This window comes from Melospiza georgiana, chromosome 3, assembly GCF_028018845.1.
Source record: "Melospiza georgiana isolate bMelGeo1 chromosome 3, bMelGeo1.pri, whole genome shotgun sequence".
In the NCBI taxonomy this organism is placed as follows: Eukaryota; Metazoa; Chordata; class Aves; order Passeriformes; family Passerellidae; genus Melospiza; species Melospiza georgiana.
In genome coordinates, this window is record NC_080432.1 from 84096927 (window position 1) to 84117965 (window position 21039).

At 37.3% G+C, this 21039-nt stretch overlaps 1 protein-coding gene across 1 annotated transcript; it reads left to right on the plus strand.

Annotated features, from left to right (window-relative positions):
* The first annotated feature begins 246 nt into the window (after positions 1–246).
* Positions 247–14445, plus strand: WDCP (WD repeat and coiled coil containing). Its single transcript, XM_058021162.1, has 3 exons — positions 247–2166; positions 10982–11102; positions 14279–14445. Exons 1-3 carry the CDS (start codon positions 247–249, stop codon positions 14443–14445), a joined length of 2208 nt encoding a protein of 735 aa, XP_057877145.1.
* The last annotated feature ends 6594 nt before the right edge of the window (positions 14446–21039 follow it).

A 21039-nucleotide genomic window follows, 5' to 3' on the forward strand; every position in this document is an offset into this window, starting at 1 on the left:
CTCCTCCCAGGAAAAGACATAGCCAAAGCAGCTTTGACATGGATTTATACTTAGAAGAGCAGCTGCAGGCCTCCTGAGAAGGAGTTCACAATATAGACTCTTGGATTATTAGCAGAAAATTAGCAGCTTGATGCTGGAAAGGAAGGGAAGGAGACGTGAGAAAAAAACTTTCTCATGGTGATCTGCAAGCAAATTCCATGGATTCTCTATTTTGGAACTATCCTTATTAGAAAGAAAGCCTAAAAGATGGATCTGGGAAAGGCAAAGCTGCTGAGAACCGGCCTCAATGCTTTATATCAAGCTATCCACCCTGTGCATGGAATTGCCTGGACAGATGGGAAGCAAGTGATACTGACTACTTTATACTATCAAAATGGAGAGCTGAAGTTTGGAGACTCAAGCATTCTTGGTCAATTTGAACATGTGCATGGGCTTTACTGGGGCCCATATTGCTCTACGGACACCCCAGCTCTGCTCGCTGTTCAGCACAAAAAGCACGTAAGCATTTGGCAGCTGGTCTACAGCAGTGCAGAGAAGAAAAAGCCCTTGATTTCTCAGACTTGTGAGGTTGGTGAGCCATTTCCACTGCTTTCTCAGGGCTGTGTCTGGCATCCTAAGAAGGAGGTCCTGGCTGTGCTTACAAAAAGAGATGCTTCAGTCTTGCATGCCGTTCGTACTGACAATACGCGGGTTAAGGCAGAGATCAAAAGCAGCGGAGTCATCCACTGTGCTTGCTGGACTAAGGATGGTAATCGTTTAGTAGTTGCTATAGGCAGTACCCTGCACTCCTACATATGGGATAATGCTCAGAAAACTCTAAATATCTGCTCCTTTTGCCCAGTTTTTGATGTGGGAGGTTATATCTGCGCTATAGAAGCCACTCTGGATTTCCAAATTGCTGTAGCTACTGAGCTTCCTTTAGATAACATCTGTGGTATCAATGCAGGCATTGCATTTGATGTGCCCTCTGGTACAGAAGCTGGTTCTTTAATCTCACAGTCTGCTTTGGTGCTTGGTGACGAGGAATACTCCATGGACACACGAAGAAAGTCCATAGATTCAGATAGATCAGGTGTTGATTCAGTTGCCTCTTCTTCATCAGGTCCTGTGGATTTGACCCATATCCTTGCAAACCACCGTCGGTCTGATCCCAGTCCTCTCATTACTCTGAAACGCAAAGACTCTGCAGCAGCAAATGGTCAAGATTCTTCTCACTTGATCTTGGTGACTTTTGAGAGGAAGGTAACAACCACCAGAAAAGTCACCATCCCAGGTATTTTGGTTCCTGATATAATGGCTTTTGATCTTAGAGCTCAGATTGTGGCAGTAGCCTCTAACACTTCTAATATTGTTCTGGTGTATTCAGTAACCTCTTCCTCCATGCCTCACATTCAACAAATCCAGCTGGAAAAAAATGAAAGACCAAAGGGCCTATGCTTTTTAACAGATAAACTCTTATTGATTCTGATTGGCAAGCAGAGGTTCCCTGATCCTAATCTCATTCCATCTTCAAGTTCAGACAGGTATGTAATGCGTCTTATGGTCAAGGAATTGATGCTGGAAGAAAATTCCTCAGCATTGCCTGAGACTAAGCAGAATATGTTTTATAACTTTGAATCCTCTGTTAATATACCTGGGAAAAGAAAATTCTTTGAGAACCTTGCCACAGAAGACCAATCTCAAAGCAGGGAGTTGATAATACCAAGAAGCACAGTTATTCAGTCTCCAAGTGGCAGGAGAAGACTCATTGAAGAAGTAAAGAGCCCTAGTTATGAGCAGAGCTCTTCATCAAGCGTGAGTGACCTGGATGAAAAAAGGCTCCCAGGTGACTCCTCGGTGGCCTTGGAAACATTGGATGCTGAACCTATGAATCGCTCAGTGTCTCTTCGTGGTTTTGGATCACCCAGCAGGATTTCCAGCAGACCAACATCCCCTAAAGTGCAGTTCAACGTGATCCAAGAAGCATCGAATTCTCCTAAAAACAACAATTTGCCAAGTGAAAGGGGAATGAGTCACATATCTAGAAATTTAGAGAGACTTTGTGGCAGTTTCAATGAGTTACAGCTGAGCCTTTCTGAAATAACAGACTTGGCTAGGAATGGCAGGAGGATTTCTTTAGCCTACCCGTGCTCCCAGGAACCACCTGTCGTGCATGTCACCTACCAGGTAACTTCTTGTCAGCTTAGAAATACTGTGATAGGAACCAAACTTTTAAACAATCTTGCATTTATTTAGCTTTAAGTCAAGAGGATGCAGTTTATTCTTATTAACCCATAAGAAATGTAACCTTGGTTTGGAATCAAGCTTAATTTAAAATGGAATTATAATTTGTCATTGGAATGACAACTCAGGATGATGTGTATAGTTTAGAGGATACTTAACATGGGAGATTTGTCTGTTTATTCTTTGATCATGTACAATTGTCTTGGAGACTGGGTGATTTTGTATGCATCTGTCAGAGAGAACAGAGCCAGAGTTGTTAATCTACAAAAGGCTTATATTTTTGTTTAGTGCAGCGATAAGCTGATGAATGGAGGGCTACAGTAGCTCACCAGAAATGTAATAAATTTAAACTTGAGCTCAAATACAAAGTCTGAAGATAGCCAGACTCACAGGAAGACTGAAACAAAGTATTGAATCTCAATTTATGGAAAATTTAAATGGATATGACATGAATTTGGCTTATTTATGCTTTGATTTCTCAACACTATTCTTTGCAAAATGAGATGTACTCAATTTGTAAAACACATAACCACTTAAAATTTTCAGAAAAAACAATCCTTAAACAAACAAAAACCTTCTAATCCATCAATATGTAATTATGATTTCATTAGACAAATATTTCAAACCACCATGTTCCTATTACCCTTGTTTTGGCAAATTTCCCCCTGGCTTCAATAAGAATTTCAACTAAGGAATGTAGGTTGGGTAATTATTTCTATCTACTGTTTTTAATATTATTCACAGGAATACTAACATTATACTGATCAGATTTTTGAACATGTTGATGGTAGTGATAAAACTGGTATCACTTTCAAGGTGTAAATGCTAATTATAAATGCATCCTTATCTACTGCAACATAAGCAGCATTATGTCAAAATAATACACTGCATTGTGAGGATGCTGAAGCAAATTTTACTTCCTTTAATTTGAAAGGAATCTATGTAGACATCTAAGTACCACTCCTTAGAAAGTCATTAAGGGAATGGTGACTCAATTCAATCATGGTCATTACTTTCTAGCAAGTGTCTACTTGGCATTTAAACAGATTCTGATGTGTTTGGTTTTCTGGATAAAAGGAATGCTTTCAATCTGAATTAGTCAATAACTTAACTTGAACACATTATACAAATTCTGGTGGAAAAGTAACATGTCTATTTTAAATAATTTAGGATTTTATTGGCCAAGAAGCAAGCCCTTCTGTTCTCCAGTATGTTCAAATTAATTTTGATTTCTTAACATAAATCAACTTATTTATTTAGCAAGCAGCCCTGTTTCTAGGAGTCAATTGGATTAACCTTTCCCAAGAGAAGTTTTATTTGTGACACATAACATTAATCTAAGATCTGAAGTTGCTGTGCACGTGCTTGCACTAGAAGTAAGAATTAGTTAACCTGCTATTTTTCTTTGGAAAGAACAACAAAAAAATTAAGTGCTTCTAAAATACTGCTAGAAAAACTATGTTTAGAAAGGAATACTTATTTATCTGAATAGGTTAGTTTCACATTAAGCCAGCAGCAAGCACTGCTAGCACCACATTACAATGACTCAAAAAAGTGCCACTAATGCCTTCCCACACACAGCTTTCCTGGGGAAGTCTCCACTAATGCCTTGTATAGTTCAGCCCCTCTTCTGAAATCTAACAGGATCACAGCATGATGCCAAAAAATAATGAAAAATAGACTTGGCAGAAAGGTCTACAGACAGACAGGGAAATATTTGCTTCATAGGCAGCTAATAATTTTCAGAGAAATAGTTGTTTTGATTAGTTTATATTCAGACATCTGAACCTTGTTCCTCCTTCAGGAGTTGTTTAGTGCACTGTGAGCTCAGAGACCAGCTGGGCTGTGAGCTCCAGCCAGACTCTGTGTTCACAGAGCAGAAAGTCAGGAAATAACTTTTTTGCCTTATGACATAAATATCAGCCAGTGGAAAACTTTCTAAACTTTAGGAACACTGCAGTCCAGTCAATAATATGCCCATTATCTTCCAGCTCTCTGTGCCAAGTGCATGTCTTCTTAAGTGTCTCCATAATCCCCAGCACGGCAGAGGCTCAGTCTTGATTGAGCAGTCTATTGCACTAAAGAATATAATTATCAGAACTGCATAACCATATTTATACATTTAGAAAATAAAATGAAAGTTTAAAACATAATGGTTAAAAATGTAGCAATAATTAATGATCAATTATGAACACTTGTGCAGAAGCGTTATTGACATATTTATGTGTACTTCCTGTTCTGCTTAGGAAACTTAAAAAACAGAAACATTTATTACTTAATAATTCATAATGTTTGCTCATTTAACAGTCTTCAAAACCTTTGTCTATCATGTTAGTGCAAGTCTGCCTGTAACTCCTCTGAAGTCACATCTATACAGTGCTACCAGAATTTGTATTCTTTGTAGCCCATAGCCATAGAAGAAAACCATGATCATTCACACTTCGGAAATGTCACTGCACTATCACTTTTGCAATAGCATTCAGCCACCAGAGGTAACTTGATCATTCAACCCTGAAAAGCAAATATTATTGCTCTTTCATCACAGGCAGGTTTGTGATTCAGGGGAATGTGGGAGGGCAGACAGATAAATGCAATAAGAAGACATTATTTAAAAAGAAAAAAAATAAAAGAGGATCTGTCACAGATTTTTTTTCTGTTTTGCTTTGCAAAAAGATACTTATACCATCCCTTTCCCCCAGAAAAGAAACAGCTGCAGAATATTTAAACTAGTCTCATTCAGAAGCTAATTACAGTGGAAATAAAGCCAATCTGGATCTCAAATTAAAGGCATTTAGGCAAACCTCTTCAGGAGGAATAACATTCATCTTAATCTGAAGAACATCTTTAAACTCCTACATTTTGTTCACAAGCAGTATGATGTCAAAAGTTTATATCACTGATAGCATATATTGCATAATTAAATAGGAAATAATATCTTTTCAGCAATTAGTCACAATTACTTTCTTTTCTTAGCACAGACCAATAATTGTACATAAGTCAATCTCTACTTTTGTACTATCTTCATACAATTTGCTATGGGAAACTTTATTGCCAGCTACAAAGGTCAGCTACAAAATAAACGTGGGTATTATATTTTTTTACACATATCTGGGAGATGAACAGAAAGGATACAAACATATGGCAGTAAAACTCTGATGAAAATACATGATGTAAAGAAGGGGAATATAAGGGGGCACAAAAAAATGAGCAAAGACCGGCTGAAATGATGAGCTGTAATAAGACCATGAACCCTTCTGAAATCCAAAGGGCAATTTTGACTCGGGTTGAGCAATAGAAAGTAAGTCATGAAAATGATGGAAGAGGAAGCTGATATGACTGCTCCCTGGAGTAAGAAACTAGTCAGCTACCCTGAAATTTAGAAACAAGAGATTTAGGATGACTGTAAAAGAAAGACCTGCAGTAGTCAAGAGAAAGTGTGATTAATGCATGGATAACATTTTGAGTAAAGGTTGAGGAATTTGTGTGATTAATGCACGGATAACATTTTGAGCAAAGGTTGGGGAATTTGTTATGAACAAATTCTGTCAACAGTGTTCTGAAACTGATCAATAGCAGACAAGCAGGGTCTGTAGAGGAGACACAATTCCTTTTGTTAGAGCGGATGATTTGTTTGTTGGATGCACAGGTACAAAAGGAAAGAAACACGCAATGTCAAAAATAGAGCCAAGTTATCATACTGCACAAAGAAAGTAGAGATCACACATAAAGATCATGGAAGCATAAAAGGTGTATCTTAGATGACAATACACCTGAAACAGTAGCTGCAGTGAGCCAGGAGGAGAGAAATCCCAGCACTGTGTCACCAGGAATGCTGATGTGCCCTATAAATGCAAACTGCACTGGGATTTAAGCACCTCTGAGCACCTCAGGTCTCTTCCAGCATAAACATTTTACAGGCTTATGTGTCTCTGCCAGGTTAATTAAGGTTGCAATTGGAATGTCCCATATGAGGGTAAGGAAAGGAAAGATATCAATATCTCCACCACAATAAAAACAGAATCTACCAAAAAGCAGGCAAGAATCACAGCAACAGTAGAAATAATGACAGGGAAGGGGAGCAGTGCAAGCTGTCAAACCTAATGAACACCACCTGTGGCAATGCTGCACGAGGCACAGTGAGAATGTAAATCATAATTCTCCTTCCTCTTCAATTCTCTCTTCCTTAGCTGTTTAAGCATCTTTTCATTGTCTTCTGGGACAGAACTCCCACATCTAGCTAATCCACTAGCTTTTTCTCACCCTGCAAGGTAAAAGGTAAAAGCAAGCTGACTAATGGGTACTAAGGTATCAAACCTGAAATCACCAGTGGAGCACAAGGCAGTTGAAATCAAGGGTGTAAAAGAATGAAAACAGAATCCTAGACAACTACAGCACTATTGACTGTACAATGCATGTGCTAACCTGATACCTTTCCCTTATAAAACAACAGATTATTAACACAAAGGAGATGAAGAATATTTAAAATACCTGTAATTCAGTACAGTACTTGAAATATGCCACAGGGGAAATTATTTGTTCAACAGCAGAGAGTAGGGATTAACAGAAGAAAAATAAGATGGTTAAGGAATTAGCTGCAATGGAGATAGTAATAGTTATATCAATACAGAAGAAAAGGGAAAAAATTACTGGTGGATTTTCTCATGGTGGATTTTCAGTGTCATCTGAAAGTTTCGTCAATGACTTGCTGAGTTATGCTTAAAAAATCTGCATATGACATAAAGTCAGTAATATTCTCAGTAAAGGATCAGGATTTCACACTTGTAAATTGATGACTATTATGTAACATCTAGAATAAATTTTAAAAAAGGATTGAAATTAATGAAATGAACTAATATAAAGTGCATAGTAATATATTCCAGGATTAAGAGATGAAATTTCTGCTTCTGTACATGTTATTTGACTGCAAGATGACTGTGAATTTAAAATACAATACTGTGGCAAAAAGAACAAAAGCAGCGTGTGGGCACATCCGTGAGGCATATCCTGCAGCAGGTGATGAGCACTGGGCACACAGCTGGCAGGTCTCATCTGAAAAACATTTTACATTCCTAGACACCCATGGGCAAGAAGAACACATTGAGACTTCAACTGATCGCTAACCCAGCGTCAATAAAAACAATTCTGAGTGGTAGCATATTCTCATTTACCTCACTGGTTCATCAGTTGTTAAATTTAAGTTCATTAAGATGATCTCAGCAGGCAGGAGAGTGTAGGCAGTGCATTAGGAAATACAAGACAAATGAAGAAAAGGTCAAGAGGCAGAACCAGCTCCAGCTGACTGCTCAGTGGGGTTCAAAAAAGGGAGAGAAGGCATGTTCACTTATTGTGCAGTATGAAAACTGCAAATATGTGAGATATATAACATGTCATCCAGGAAACCTTTTGCCTTAGTAAATGATGCTTTTCTCCTACATATTTGCAATCTGAAATGTGAGTTTTGAAAGACAGCCTGGCACTGCTGTGACAGGCTGGCTGCTGCCCAGAACACCCTTAATAGGCTGTAAAATCTGATCTGGGCAGGCTGACATGGGTGAGGGAAAACAATTACTGAATTGTTCATTTCTTTTTGCTGGGTTTTTGTTGAAGAAGAGTTGCACTTGACATACTACAGGAAGCTGGCTCAAGAAACTTAATCTGAAAATATACAACTAATGTATGTGGAAATATATTTGTTTCTTCTGTGATTAACATGTTCTTTATCTACCAATAAACTTTGTTCTAGGATAAAGCAACTAACACAAGGGATTTTAATCTTGGAATTTCAAATCCTTTGATTCCTATTGAGATAAATAACAACATAGCAAAAACAGACATGGATTTTGGGAAGAGGTATATTAAATCTAGATTTGACTAGAAAATTGTCTTTGGGTTATGGCATGAAAGTGGGAAATACCAAGGCAAGCTTTTAGTTGTACCTCTAGCTCTGTCACAAATTACTTCCATGACCTTGACTAAATCTCTTAAGCACCCTGTGTAATGGTATGATCATCTATAAAAAGGGGATACTAAGAGTTACCTGCCTCACAAGAAGGTACAGGTTTAAATCAGTTAATCTGTGAACTCATTCCTCCAAGAGAAGGCACATTATCACCACTTAAACTAAGCATTAAGCAAAAAGGCTAAATAATGAGAAAGTTATAACAGAGAAAGATTCTTGACCTGACAGAATTTGTAAAAAGTAAAAAATAAATGCATAAGATGATTATGTTTATCATTACAAACAGAAGCATGTAACAGAGAAAATAGCTCATATGAACACTGACAAGTGATGAAAGACAAACAACTGAGACTTGATCTTTCAGGTCTGTCCTTGAAAAACTGTTTAGGATAAAAAATAGGTGTTGTGCAGTTTTGAGTATACAAAAATGTCTTCCACTTCCAATGGCTGTTCCGATAATAATGTGCAATGCTATACAGGAACCAAACTAGAACAAAATCATCTTGAGTACACATTTTCATTCAACTGATTTCAAGTCAAGACAGACAGAGCTAGATTATTTTCTGATAATTCTTTAGTTGAAGCATATCTATGTGGAAAATGGACCCCTTGGGTCAAGGCAATGAGCTTGTCTCACATGCAGTCCATTTTTTTCTATAATTCATGAACTGAAGTTCCAGTTTGAATAAACTCTGTTATTCCAACCTGAACTCAGGAAAATGAAATAGTTGTTAGATGTGCTAGTCCACAAATTGCAGCAATGACAAAGCTTTGCACAAACACCTGCATAGGCAAAGAGCACTTTTGCAATGCCTATGCAAAGCACAAACTCACTGCTGAACATTCAGCCCATTGAGTTTCAGGTGTGTTTATGTTCAATAGAATATAGTACTACATAATTTGGAAATACCAAGTTTTTGGTAAATTTCCAAGTACTACATAACTTGGAAATACTTAAAAATTACCAAGAACTTTTCTTATATAGTTGCAGCTGTAACAAAAAGCTCCTATAGGTTTATGACTAAGACAATGATACTTCTTTGATGTATTCCTTAGGTATATCCTTTATTAATTATGCACCAACAAATTTCTGGTTGTTTTGCACATGGAAAAAAGATGAGAAGACATTTGAAAGGTGGAAAGTTCACATATTTAATGGAAAGATAATTTTTATGGTTTTTATTAATAAAATCACTCACAATAAATAAAAAATTAGATAAACAAACAAACAAATAAATAAATAAATAACAATCAGCCACAGACTATCTGCATGAGTAAATAATAGCAGAGTGGGAGAAAGGACATTTGCAACAGTCAGCAGACATTCTGATTTACAGAATTCAATGCAGTTGCATGACAGCACAGACACTGTATACAGAAAAGTGAAAGGGATTGATTTAGAAACGTTGTTACACAGCAAAAAAGCACACATTCACAGAGAGCAACTGTGAAAAGACAGCACAATTAGAAATGAAGACAAGCATTACAAGAGACATTTATTTAGTCAGAGGTTAGATTACTGTGCACATAAATTGAAGATGCAGTTGTGAATTCATTCAACTGTAAGTTTTACATTAGCAAGAAAAATTCAAGGGTGTGAAGTAGACAAAGACAGAGTAGGACTAGAACAGGAGTTAGGATACATGAGATCCTGTCAATCCATTCTGAAATATTACCTTGGATCCCTTCTGAATGTATGAAACAGAGGGGTCTATGAAATAGGGTAAATAGACAGTCCATTCATAACTAATATGTAAAATCTGGGGGTATTGCAAACGTAAAGATGCCAAAGAAAAAGAAACAAGCAAAACATAACACATGGAACTACACAGGGAGAAAGCATGGAAAGAACAAAATTCAGTTCACAGGACAAAGTATAGAAATATCATTTAGCAATATTTTTTAGAAGAAAATGTCCCATCCACATCTATTTCATAACAACATTTAGTCATTGGAAAATTTTCAGTGTTAAAAGAACTTTTAAATGGTAGCAGATGGGAAAATGTAAGTTCAAATATATATCCACTCCATTACCATAGTAGCTCAGCAATTTTTTTTCCTTGCACCTTGCAGTAACAAGAAAGATGAAACACAAAGATGTTGATTCTTAGGGCCACCTAAATTTCATGAAACAGAAACAAGCCACCTTTATTTTCAAGTGTGTTCTTTCAGTGAATATCAGAGCAAATTACAAGGCTGTAAATCCATACATTCTCTCGCTCTCAAAGCAAGTCACAGGATTCCCAAGCTACCTTGATGTTACAGCTTTTCAGAGACTGTTGCTAGGTCCAGTCTCTCTGCAATACTCCCTGTGCCAAAATAACCCTGAGGCTATTTTAGCAGGGTGGAATAGCTGCCCAATGGCTCTCAAACCCACCCACACATACAGCTGAAACTGAGCAGAGTACTCATTTACTCGGGCAGCATCTGGAACAACATTATTCCAGGTGTGATACATGCCCTTCCACTGAACTGGCTTCAGGCAGGGAGGCCCCACAGACACACAGATGCCCAGCCCAGGACAATACATGTACAGGGCTGAGGCAGCTTTGAGCTGCAGGAGCTCACAAAGCAAAAACCAAAGAGGCATTTTTATCCTCCTCACATGGGGCTATGAGATTGTGTTTAGAATGGTCCTGCATGATGATGTCGTCTATAAACCGTAGGAAAGACAGACAAAGAAAAGGCAAAATGACTAAAGAGCTGAAAGGAGTAAGAGCAGAAGAATGGTTATGAGCACTAAGGCTCAATGTCTCATCCATTAACTAGATCTTTTCTTTTACATACATGGATATGAAGAAAAGCTTTTCAAATGGATCAGTTACTGAAGAAACAAAAGACGTTCTCCTCTGTGATGGCAAGATCTATTTGAGTTTAGTCCAGCAGCTGTTTGATCTGCCTGTTATTGAAATGAAACACGGTATGTTCTTTTTATTTCTGCTACCTGGTTTCGCCTGAGATTTTTAGCATATAAAAGAAGCATTTGCAACAGAATAATTACCCCAGATTTAATAAACTGAGCCAACTAACTTCTTTTGGCAAGTGTGTGTTTTCCCTTGTCTGAAATACAGCAGACTCTTGAAATAATTTAAATGCTAAGTACCTGCAAAACTACCTATTAGCAGAGTAATATGTTAGGTGCCTCTGCAAAGGAAGGCTGAGAAAATAATCAGTACACTGTGTTACCTGGAAGGAGAATAGTAGAATTGCTTTCCTGAAACCTTTTGGCATTTTGCTTCACCTGTCCTTACTAGCATGTCTCAGCCCGGACAACAGAGTATAGGTTGGAGAAAAATTCACTCTCAGAACATTATATATATATATATATATATATATATATATATAAAGTAACATGTGGGATTATTTTAATGTAAGATAAAAAATGAAGCTCAATGTTCCTATTTGCCAATCTCCCATTTTTACCACCCACCACTGATTAACTCATAAGGACAGATGCAAAAGGGGCCCCAGACTGGCCTCTGAATTGCCTTGTCCCTGTCTGTTCCTTTGTGACACCCTCACAGCAACACACAAACTGCCATTTCTCTATAATGTTTCTGATGGCTTTTCTCATCACAGGCTACCATGATCCTCTTTCTGAGGTTGTTCCAGAAGACAAGGACATGCATGTTCCATATTTTTGTCAGGAATCTTCCTTGACTGTGCAGTGCAGTGCAAGCATATATGAAAAAACTCTACCTGCTTTTGAGACCTGAGCTATTTCCCAGCAAGCTTTGGCAGCAACATGATGCAGAGCTGCAGGGCAAGAAGGAGCCCATTTTTGGCCCGTATTTCCAGCTCTTGATTTTGGAAAGAAATGCCCATAATAAACAAGGGAACTGAGAAAACAAATTTTCAGCTCTATAGAGCAGTTGAATATTTAATTAGCAGAACACCTTTCCTCAATTTTATGTATTAGACTTCAGAGATATCAAAAAGATAATGTCTCAAAATCATCCTAATATGTCCCTCTTTCTGCTCGGATTTTCTGATATTGAGTCTGTATGCTTTCAACAAAAACAAAAACTGAAACAATCTTTCTAAAACTCACTAAAATCCTGCAAAATTATAAGGTTTGGAGCAGAAGCAGTTGTGTAGCTCTTTATTCAATTCTAGATGGTACTTGCTTATATTCCTACAAGTTTCTTTTGACACACAACATAAATACTAAATGTGAAGTTTAAAAATATCACTCCCATCCTTTAATACTATATAATTAAAGGGTATGTAATGAAGAGCATGCTTGTATTATAATGACAGCCTGGCATTTATTACAATGAGTAAACACTTAAGAATTAATAGATTGGAGGGAAAATCTTTGCAACTGTAAGTCAAATTCATGTCCACAGCAATACTGTTAAGATCATCAGAGTTAAAAGAGCAATGAGCTCGGCCTCATTGTTTGCCCTTTAAGCCCAGGACTGTAATACCATTACCTGTGCTAAACAGAGTCTGTTGTGTAGTGCCCTGGTAGCAGCACACAGGAGTCTCTCTTTTTGGCCTATCATCATAATAATTGTTCAAAGTAAAAGGGTACTACACTCTGCACAGAATGGTTTTCCCATTGAAATATTCCATGGGATACGCTTCCAAGAAAGTGTTATCAATGACACTGAGAACTTCCAGCATTTCAATGCATGAAAATAATTTCAAGAGTCTGACACAAAAGTATGCTTCATCAATTTGATCAACAATGGAATATCCATTTGGACCATAGAACTTTCAGGGCCACTGCTCACAGAATCTGAAGTCTGTTCAGATTTAGAAAGAAAGTATTAAGAGCAGAAGATTAAAGATCCATGGTTTGGAAAGACAATCTTCTTATGATGTAACAGGTGACATGACAACATACAGCCAGCCTGGAAAAGTGCTTTGTTAGTGGTTAAAAAAGGAGAGATTTACGTTCTCCAGGGGCATGCTTTGTTATGACTGACAAAAATAAGGATGGTTCATTTCGATTTTCTACAGTTCCTTTTTTCACATTCCATTTTAAAAACAGTTTTAAATCCCAAAATATAAAATCCCAACACAGAACCTATCAGGACATTTTTCCCCTCATATCCCAGCTAATGCCCCTGCTCAATAATGACAGAATCACATGCTCTAAGGAAAGTGTGTCATATAAAGGCTCCCTCAATGGTTTTAAGTTGCCACAGATTTTTTTTTTTTCCATACAGTGTCAAACTAGAAAAAAAAATAGAGAATTCACTTTTTTTTTTTCTATGAGAACTGCAATATCCAGAGAGAAAGAAAGGCAAATGAATCACTAAAGAAAATAAATACAGCTTCATTTTTAAGCCAATTTGCTAAGAAAAGTAAAAAAAAAAAAGAGTGGAAGGAGGTTTATTTTCTTCTATGCAATACAGAAAGAGAACCTAAAACATTTTCAAGTATTTTGGTTTTTAAATCTTGTTCCTTTTTTTTCAGAAAAAAAAGGATTAAAAATGTCATCCATATTTTGTTCATTCTCTTTAGGAGAAGACTCTATAAATAATTAAAAGACAAGAAATGTTACTGTAGCAGCTTTTGTAAATCATCTTTTGCAAATCACCTTCAAAGTGTAACTTTCTTCTATTTGCTATATGAATTTGAAAACATATGGAACAATCTTGGTTTGATAGTAATGAGACGGAGACCCCTACTCCTTTCTAGAGCAAGTACAGCAAAATCATTTTTGCTGGCCAATTTTCCAGTTTTTATAATCTCTTTGTCATTTGGGCAGAGCAGATGAGTGAAAATCAGAAGTAGATGTCATTAGAACAAAAGCCAGCTGAAAGGCTGGCTGAGTTTTCAGAAGATGAAGATACTTTTAGTTTATTAGAACTAGCAAAGATGTCTTGTGTTTGAACTTAATTTAAATAAGGGACCAAATGCCTCAAACCTTGCAAGACCTTTCATTTAGCCCCTCACTGCTTCTGCACAAAGGTGTGTTGAGCATGGATTGTCAGACCTTAATGTCATTAGTGTAATAAGGCTTTAGTGCACAAAAAGAAACCCTGCTCTGCCTGCGTGCTCACTGGCTTTTCAAAACGTGCTTCTACATTTACGTAACCACAGCAGTGCACTCATTCTCCTTTTCTTGCTTAATTTTTGTAGGCTCTTCTTGGATTGTGCTCACTGCAGACAAGGACGGCTTTGTGCCATTAATATTCAAAGCCACACAAGAGATAATCATAAGGGATGGAACTGACAGTTCAGAAGTCTGTGGAAGTCGCTCCTACAAAAAAAGCATCCCAATGCGACCACCAAGCAGAGTGACATAATTTCTGAACAAAGAACCCCAATGACCTTCTTTTCTCCTACACCACAGAGACATTCTGTGCTCTCAGACACTGAGAGACTAGAAAGCTGTCTTCACTACTTTCTGTGTATTGCAACTGCAAAATCTGTGGCTTGGTTACATTATAGCTGCATCCTCGGGTTGGCTGCACCCTCACTATTCCTTTGGACCTACTACAGTGAAGTTCACCACAGCTGCTGTTATTAATGGCTGGAGCCAAGGGACTTTTGTCTACTTTGAGGCCAGGATGTTCTTGGAGGAACAGTATTATGCTAAAATCACACAGTAACAACAAATCTAGCTGGTGCTGATGTACAATTTAACATAAAACCCAAAGAAAATACAACTAAAGAGCTTTTATATTCATTAAGGAAAACCAGGATAGGAAAAAAAAAAAAGAAAACTGTCTCAGCCTCTTTTCTGTTCGAGCTGGATCCCATGGAAACCTGCAATATTTTCAGAAATACCTAATTTTTATATGAAAAATGTTTAATTACTAAAAAGGCTGCATCACTGTCTCCTGTCAGTGTCTTATACAGCATGTAGATTTATACATGCACACAGAAGAGAAAGAAAAAATCTTGCAAGATAAATTGAGGATCAAAGATGTTGAATGTAAATTTCATTTGGCTAAATGCAGGTGTATACACTGAACATTTCATCTACACTCCTGCATGATCAGTCAGAAAAAGAAAAGCACTTCTACAGCAGATTATTTATGCCCTAACAGAGATTTCTAAAACGGATTGTGGTGAACTGCCCCTGTTAAATAAGTAAATAAGTGCCTGTTCCTTTCCACTGACTGCAAACACAAGCTGAGGGACCGGTTTGAACAGAAACATTTGCTTGTAGCCAGGTGAACCTCCCCCTGAGAGACAAGAGACAATACAGACACAGGTGAGAGTCAGGCAGGCAGGTCCATGGGAATGAAACTGTCGTGACTGTGGTGATAGAAATAGGCATAAGGGAAGAAATTAATGAGCTCCCTAACTTTTCCTCATTGAAATGCAAAGAGAAGGATAAAGTAGAGTGAGCAGCCATGTGTGCAAGGGCATTTTGTACTGGAACCATGGAAAGTCATGCCTGCTTCACCCTGTACAGCCAGGGAAACAGACAAGGAAGGACATTTAAGCTACTATTAGGAGTTATTTTTCATACTGTGCATTTTGGGTCTTGTTTATACTCCTGGGGAGCCTTTTTTCTCTCCCTGGGAACTATGTCAAGAACATTCATAAGGCACAGATACTAAAATCCAGTTATAATGCTTCACCCCATACAAAAGCTGGATCAAGACAGTAGAGCTATGCTCTGAAGGACCTTAAAGGGTTTGGAGGTTTGGCATCAGTACCATTGCAGTGATGCAGCCAGGAATCTCATAAGGAACTATTTCAATTCTTGAAAGAAGTAAACAGTTTCATTTCATTGAATTAAATGTCTTCTTCATGCAAGTATCTTCCCAGGGACAAAGGAATCATCATTCTAAATCACCAATAACCACAGGTATGCAATACCACGGAATATATTTGTACTATCTTGTTTGTAAAGATATCTTTAGGCAGCCTCAAGAAGCATTCCTGATTGTAAAAAAAAAATACTAAACAACAAATAAATATGACTTTTTAAGTATTAAACACATCAGTTACTTTTTAGTTATTGGGTTAATTGGATTTCCTGCTTCTTTGCATTAGAATTGTGTTCAAATGAGTATTTGTATTACTACTGCTTTAAGAATTTGATGTAAGTCATGCTTTCCTTCATTGAAATCAGCACAAATCACTGAAATCAAATAAGTAACACAAAGGTTCACAGACATAGCATGGTGAGGGTAGACATGATCAGATTTCTAAAGGACACAGTACATTTCAAGGCAGCAGATGTATCTAATCCTGCAAATACCCTTGAATAACATCCTTGTGTCTCATAAGTCTCGGGTATTTACAATGCTTATGTTACGGCCAAGCAAAACAAAACTTAATTATAACTAACTAGAGTGATGGAAGGATCTATTTTAGTGTACTACTTAGGGACAAATAAAGGAAAAAACTACAATGAAATTGTTTTCACAAATATTATCTATTATGGGTGCTAATCTCATAGTTTGGTCCGCTCGAATTGAAGCTACTGAAACACAAAAAATGTTACAGGGGAACTCTAGGAAGGTGGAAAACTGAACTAGCAGAGATCAGCAACTATCCAGGCATTAAAGATCCCTCAGAACTTATAACCAGGCATTTATTTGTCATTCTGTCATATTACCATTTTAGTTTTTCATGCATTACTCTTCTATAAAACAACCTGAATGTTGAGGAGATCAGAAATCAAAGGAGATTCTTTGAACAGCCATCAAAGTTTGGTTTGGTTCTGTTTGGTGGAGCTAAAAAAGAGCAAATATTCAGATGACAAAACAGTTCATTTCAGGGAGTAACTAGTTATAAAATTCAAAACTTAGTTCTGGATTTGTTATATATTGGTGACATTGTTTTCCCTGCTATGATTCAAAGACTAAGTAGGAGCCAAGTTCGTTACCAGACTATTTTCTGCTGGCTGATGATGACACTTTCTACCTGAAAGTGCCATCATCAGCCAGCAGAAAACAGTCTGGTAATGAACAAGGATTCCAGTTTATCTTGTTGGACACTTAAAATTTTATAGGAAGGCTTAGGAAAAATACTGTACATCAATTAAAACTGTATAATCTTAAAGAATAGAACTGCTCCCACATTTATGAATATGCTGTTATGTAAATATGCTTGAAAACAAGGGTTTAAATCATATAGATACATTCAAAAATGGACGACAATTGAGCAAAGAAATATTTGTTTTCAGATAATAATTAAGGAGAGCAGCACAGTGCAGAGTTATCTTATCTAGTGTCTATAACAGGGCTGTAAAGTTAAGATTGAAAGCAATAAAAGCACTGGAAGAAGTGCTGAAGAGATTTATGCAAAGCAGAGGATAAATTTTCAGGTTTGGTTTGGATGGAGAACAGATGGAGAATCAGTGAAGTAGAGAGATAAAAGACGATTGTTCTATTAAGCACAAGCTGTACAGAAGATATTTGCAAAAACAGTGATAAAGGCATGTGGAAAGAGAGAGAGTTTGTACTAAACAAGTTGAGCAGAGAGGAGATTGTGAAAAGGACAAAAGCATAGACTGAGAAGCCTTCACCATCCTCCCCAAATGCTATTTTACAGGACCAAAACTGATCAGTGTAGGAAAGGGGAGTTGTTCAGATCATTCAAATGTCATGAAGCACCAACCCCTTTTTCAGCTCCTTCTTTCACCAGCAGAAAGGACAGTCACCAGACTAGACAGTCACCAGACTAGACAGTCACCAGACTAGACAGTGCCCCCTGGAAGAATAAGGAGACTACTGGTGTTAAGCTCGTGTCCAGAGCCACCCAGCAGGGAAGTCTGCAGTCTGTAATTAAACCAGAGGAAAGCCAGGAAGACTGGGAGCTTAAATTAGAAGTGGAAGCAAAATGACAACACTCAGTACACCAAACCAGTGGCACTCAGAAGTCTAAATGGGGTACCAGCTCCTCCAAAACATTTCCCCTGTGGGGAATAAACAACATACCACAAAGTCTAAATTTCCATTTTAATTACTCTGCATCTTTAGTCATCACATTTATATGCATCCCAGTATATTTTTAGGAGTTGCTACAGTTTTCCTTAAAAGTATAATCTGCTTCAAAGTTAAAACTCACACTTTCCATAAGTTGCCTGCTAAGCATGCAACAGTCTGCTTTCTTTTCATGTTTTTTTTTTTTCTGGTACTGGCCCACTTCTTGAGAAAGTGCTAACTACAAAAGTTCTGTATTCCACATGGACTTTTTCTTTTTTTGATTTTTAAAATGGTTTCATGAGAACAATAATAAAACAATATACAAATGAAACCCAGCAAAATCAAAGTAGTCTGAAATTCTGCTGGCCAAATTATGATGCTGACTATGCACAAGGAAATATTATTTTGTTATTCTTTATAGTAGCTAAAAAGTGAGATATCACAGCAGGAAGTGTATAAAGGAGGCCCTGCATTACCCTCAACTAGTTCTTCCATTCTTCCCTCTATTACACTAGAATAGTATTTTCTATACTCATGTGAATTTCTTTAATATATTTTCAATCACTGAAATAAGTATCAACAGTATCATCAAGCCTAACTTCCTTTCCCCTGATTCTCATTTTCCTCTGTATTTCCAAGCTTGGATGATGAACTTATTTTTAGCTATTTTTACTTTCAGGTTTTCCTGAAACAGAAAACCACAAGCCCTGGACCCTTTTCCCACCCAAAATGTAGCTGAAAAGACTATCTCTCTAACCCAAAACAGTGCCAGTTATTCTGAAGTAACTCCTGTCAGATGTTTGTCTAACTTGTTAAAAAAACCAACATACAATACCTGGTAGCACTGACCCATGCTTTAGAGCTGAATGCATCTGGCCTGACTTTAAAGCACATGAGGTTAGGCAAGGTAAATCCCAGGAGTTATGAAATTTCACACATGCAAGTATTACTTTATTTTCTATTGTCACACACAACTGAAATTAATTTATGTATTAGTGGTTTAATGTTAATAGTAATTTTATATATTTATATATATATTTATTAATCAATGTCATGGTTTCATTTTTTTAACAGACTGAGGTAATTTCACAATCTTGATGTCAAATGCAAACTCACTTTGCTGAGGTTCAGTAGTTCCTGACAGTGTTATTATCTAATTGATGAGGAGAGAGCTGCCATTACCCCCCAGCTAATGACATTGGTGTACCCCTCATTCGAATCTCCAAAGTGGGAAGGATCCACCCCTCTTGTGCAGGTACCATGGCATCTTACCATGCCAGGAGAGCATCCAAACACCACGGGATGACACTACAGACAAAACCAAACAAACTCTGGGCAAATGCAAACCTTTAGGTCACTTCAGAGGCAACAGTCACTTCCTTCCTGTCAAACACACTTAATAAATTTAAAAAACATAAAAGGCAGTGTAGAAAGACACAGTTCTCAAACATTATTTTATAAAAATATTACAAAATTCACAATGATTTACTAATTTTAGCCATCAAAAAATAAACTTTTGCTGTGTAAGAAAAGGTCTGATGCCCTTATGGAAATTTAGCTGGAGGTGAAGTTTTCCAAAGCAATACCAGTGATAGGAGTTCTCATTCTCCACTGGACCCCTCTTCATTCATCCTGCAGTCACCGAATGGAAATACACAGACCCAAACATTTATGGGGCTAAAAATACCAACCAAAACACTTTTAAAGTGGATCCATTTCTCAATCCAACCCACAGCTCAGCTGCACAGTTGTGCCAGCAGAGAAGGCAGACCAACAAATACTAACCTGCCTCCTGCTATCATAGCTCATTCCTTTTATCTGTCAGTGAATTCCATGTCTCTCTAAATATCAATAAATTTCTTTTTAATTATAGCACTTCAGAGCATTTTCAATATGGCTCATTGCATTTATTATGTTTCCTACCTCAGACAGCATAACACCATCTAATTTGTGTAATGCTAATTGCTTCCCTTGCTATCTTTCCCTCAGAAACTTAGTTCACCTAAGTCAAATGAAGAAAAGTCAGAATACTGGTTCCACTGCAAAGCACTGTCAAAGTTTCCCTTGAACTTCAAACAAGTCACGATTTCATTCAGTTTGTAAATATTCTTATGCTCATGTAACTTGTACACAGCTGTCATCTCCATTTCCACGCCTCCCTTTCCTCATTAACATTTTATTTAGATATCAATGATACTGTTATCAGCACAAAATGTAGTGACACTGATCTTCATTGATACACTGTTATCTCAAAACACTTGAACCTCTTAATAGCATAAAAGAAAACTGTGCATGACAACAGTGTGCCAGAAATGCAGGATTAACCTAAGCAGCAGCAAAGATCAAAGAAGTACTTTTGCAGATTAGCAACATATAAGGAAAATAGAAAATTTATGTGTAGGAGACAGAAGTATCTAGGACTGAATTGTTTACAGGCACAAGGAAGGGTTCTCACAGCAACATTTACGGAGAAGGAGAAAAGATGTGTATATATGGTGGCACAAGGAAAAGGGAATCCAGATGCCTACCAGAAAGATTAAGATTTGAACAATCTCTTTCACAAGATATTGTTAAGTATCTGTAATTATGTGATTTGTGTATCAGCTTGGTTCAGGATTCAACCCAGTTACAAGGATGTGTAATTTAAAAGAAGATACTGTTTGCTCTGAAGATGTATGCCTGGAAATGCCCTTGCAAAGATTATTCCAAAGGAACACTGTCATATCAAAAATCCTTGTTTACAATATGGCTGATTTACACTCGATTTTAAAATGGAAAGACTCTTAAGAGGATATCTTATTTTCAACATACATTATGCTATTCTGGTTTTGTGTGTTATTTATACAGCAAACAGAGAAGCCACAAGACTGATTTTTACTTTGTAGTACTTCCACAGCAGCACAAGAGTATTAGATTGGCATAGAGCTTTATTCCAGGGTCTTTACTCCAGGTCTGGAGGGTCTGTTTTGACTATTCACAGTTTGGATCTTTGTTTGGGGCAGCTGTCTG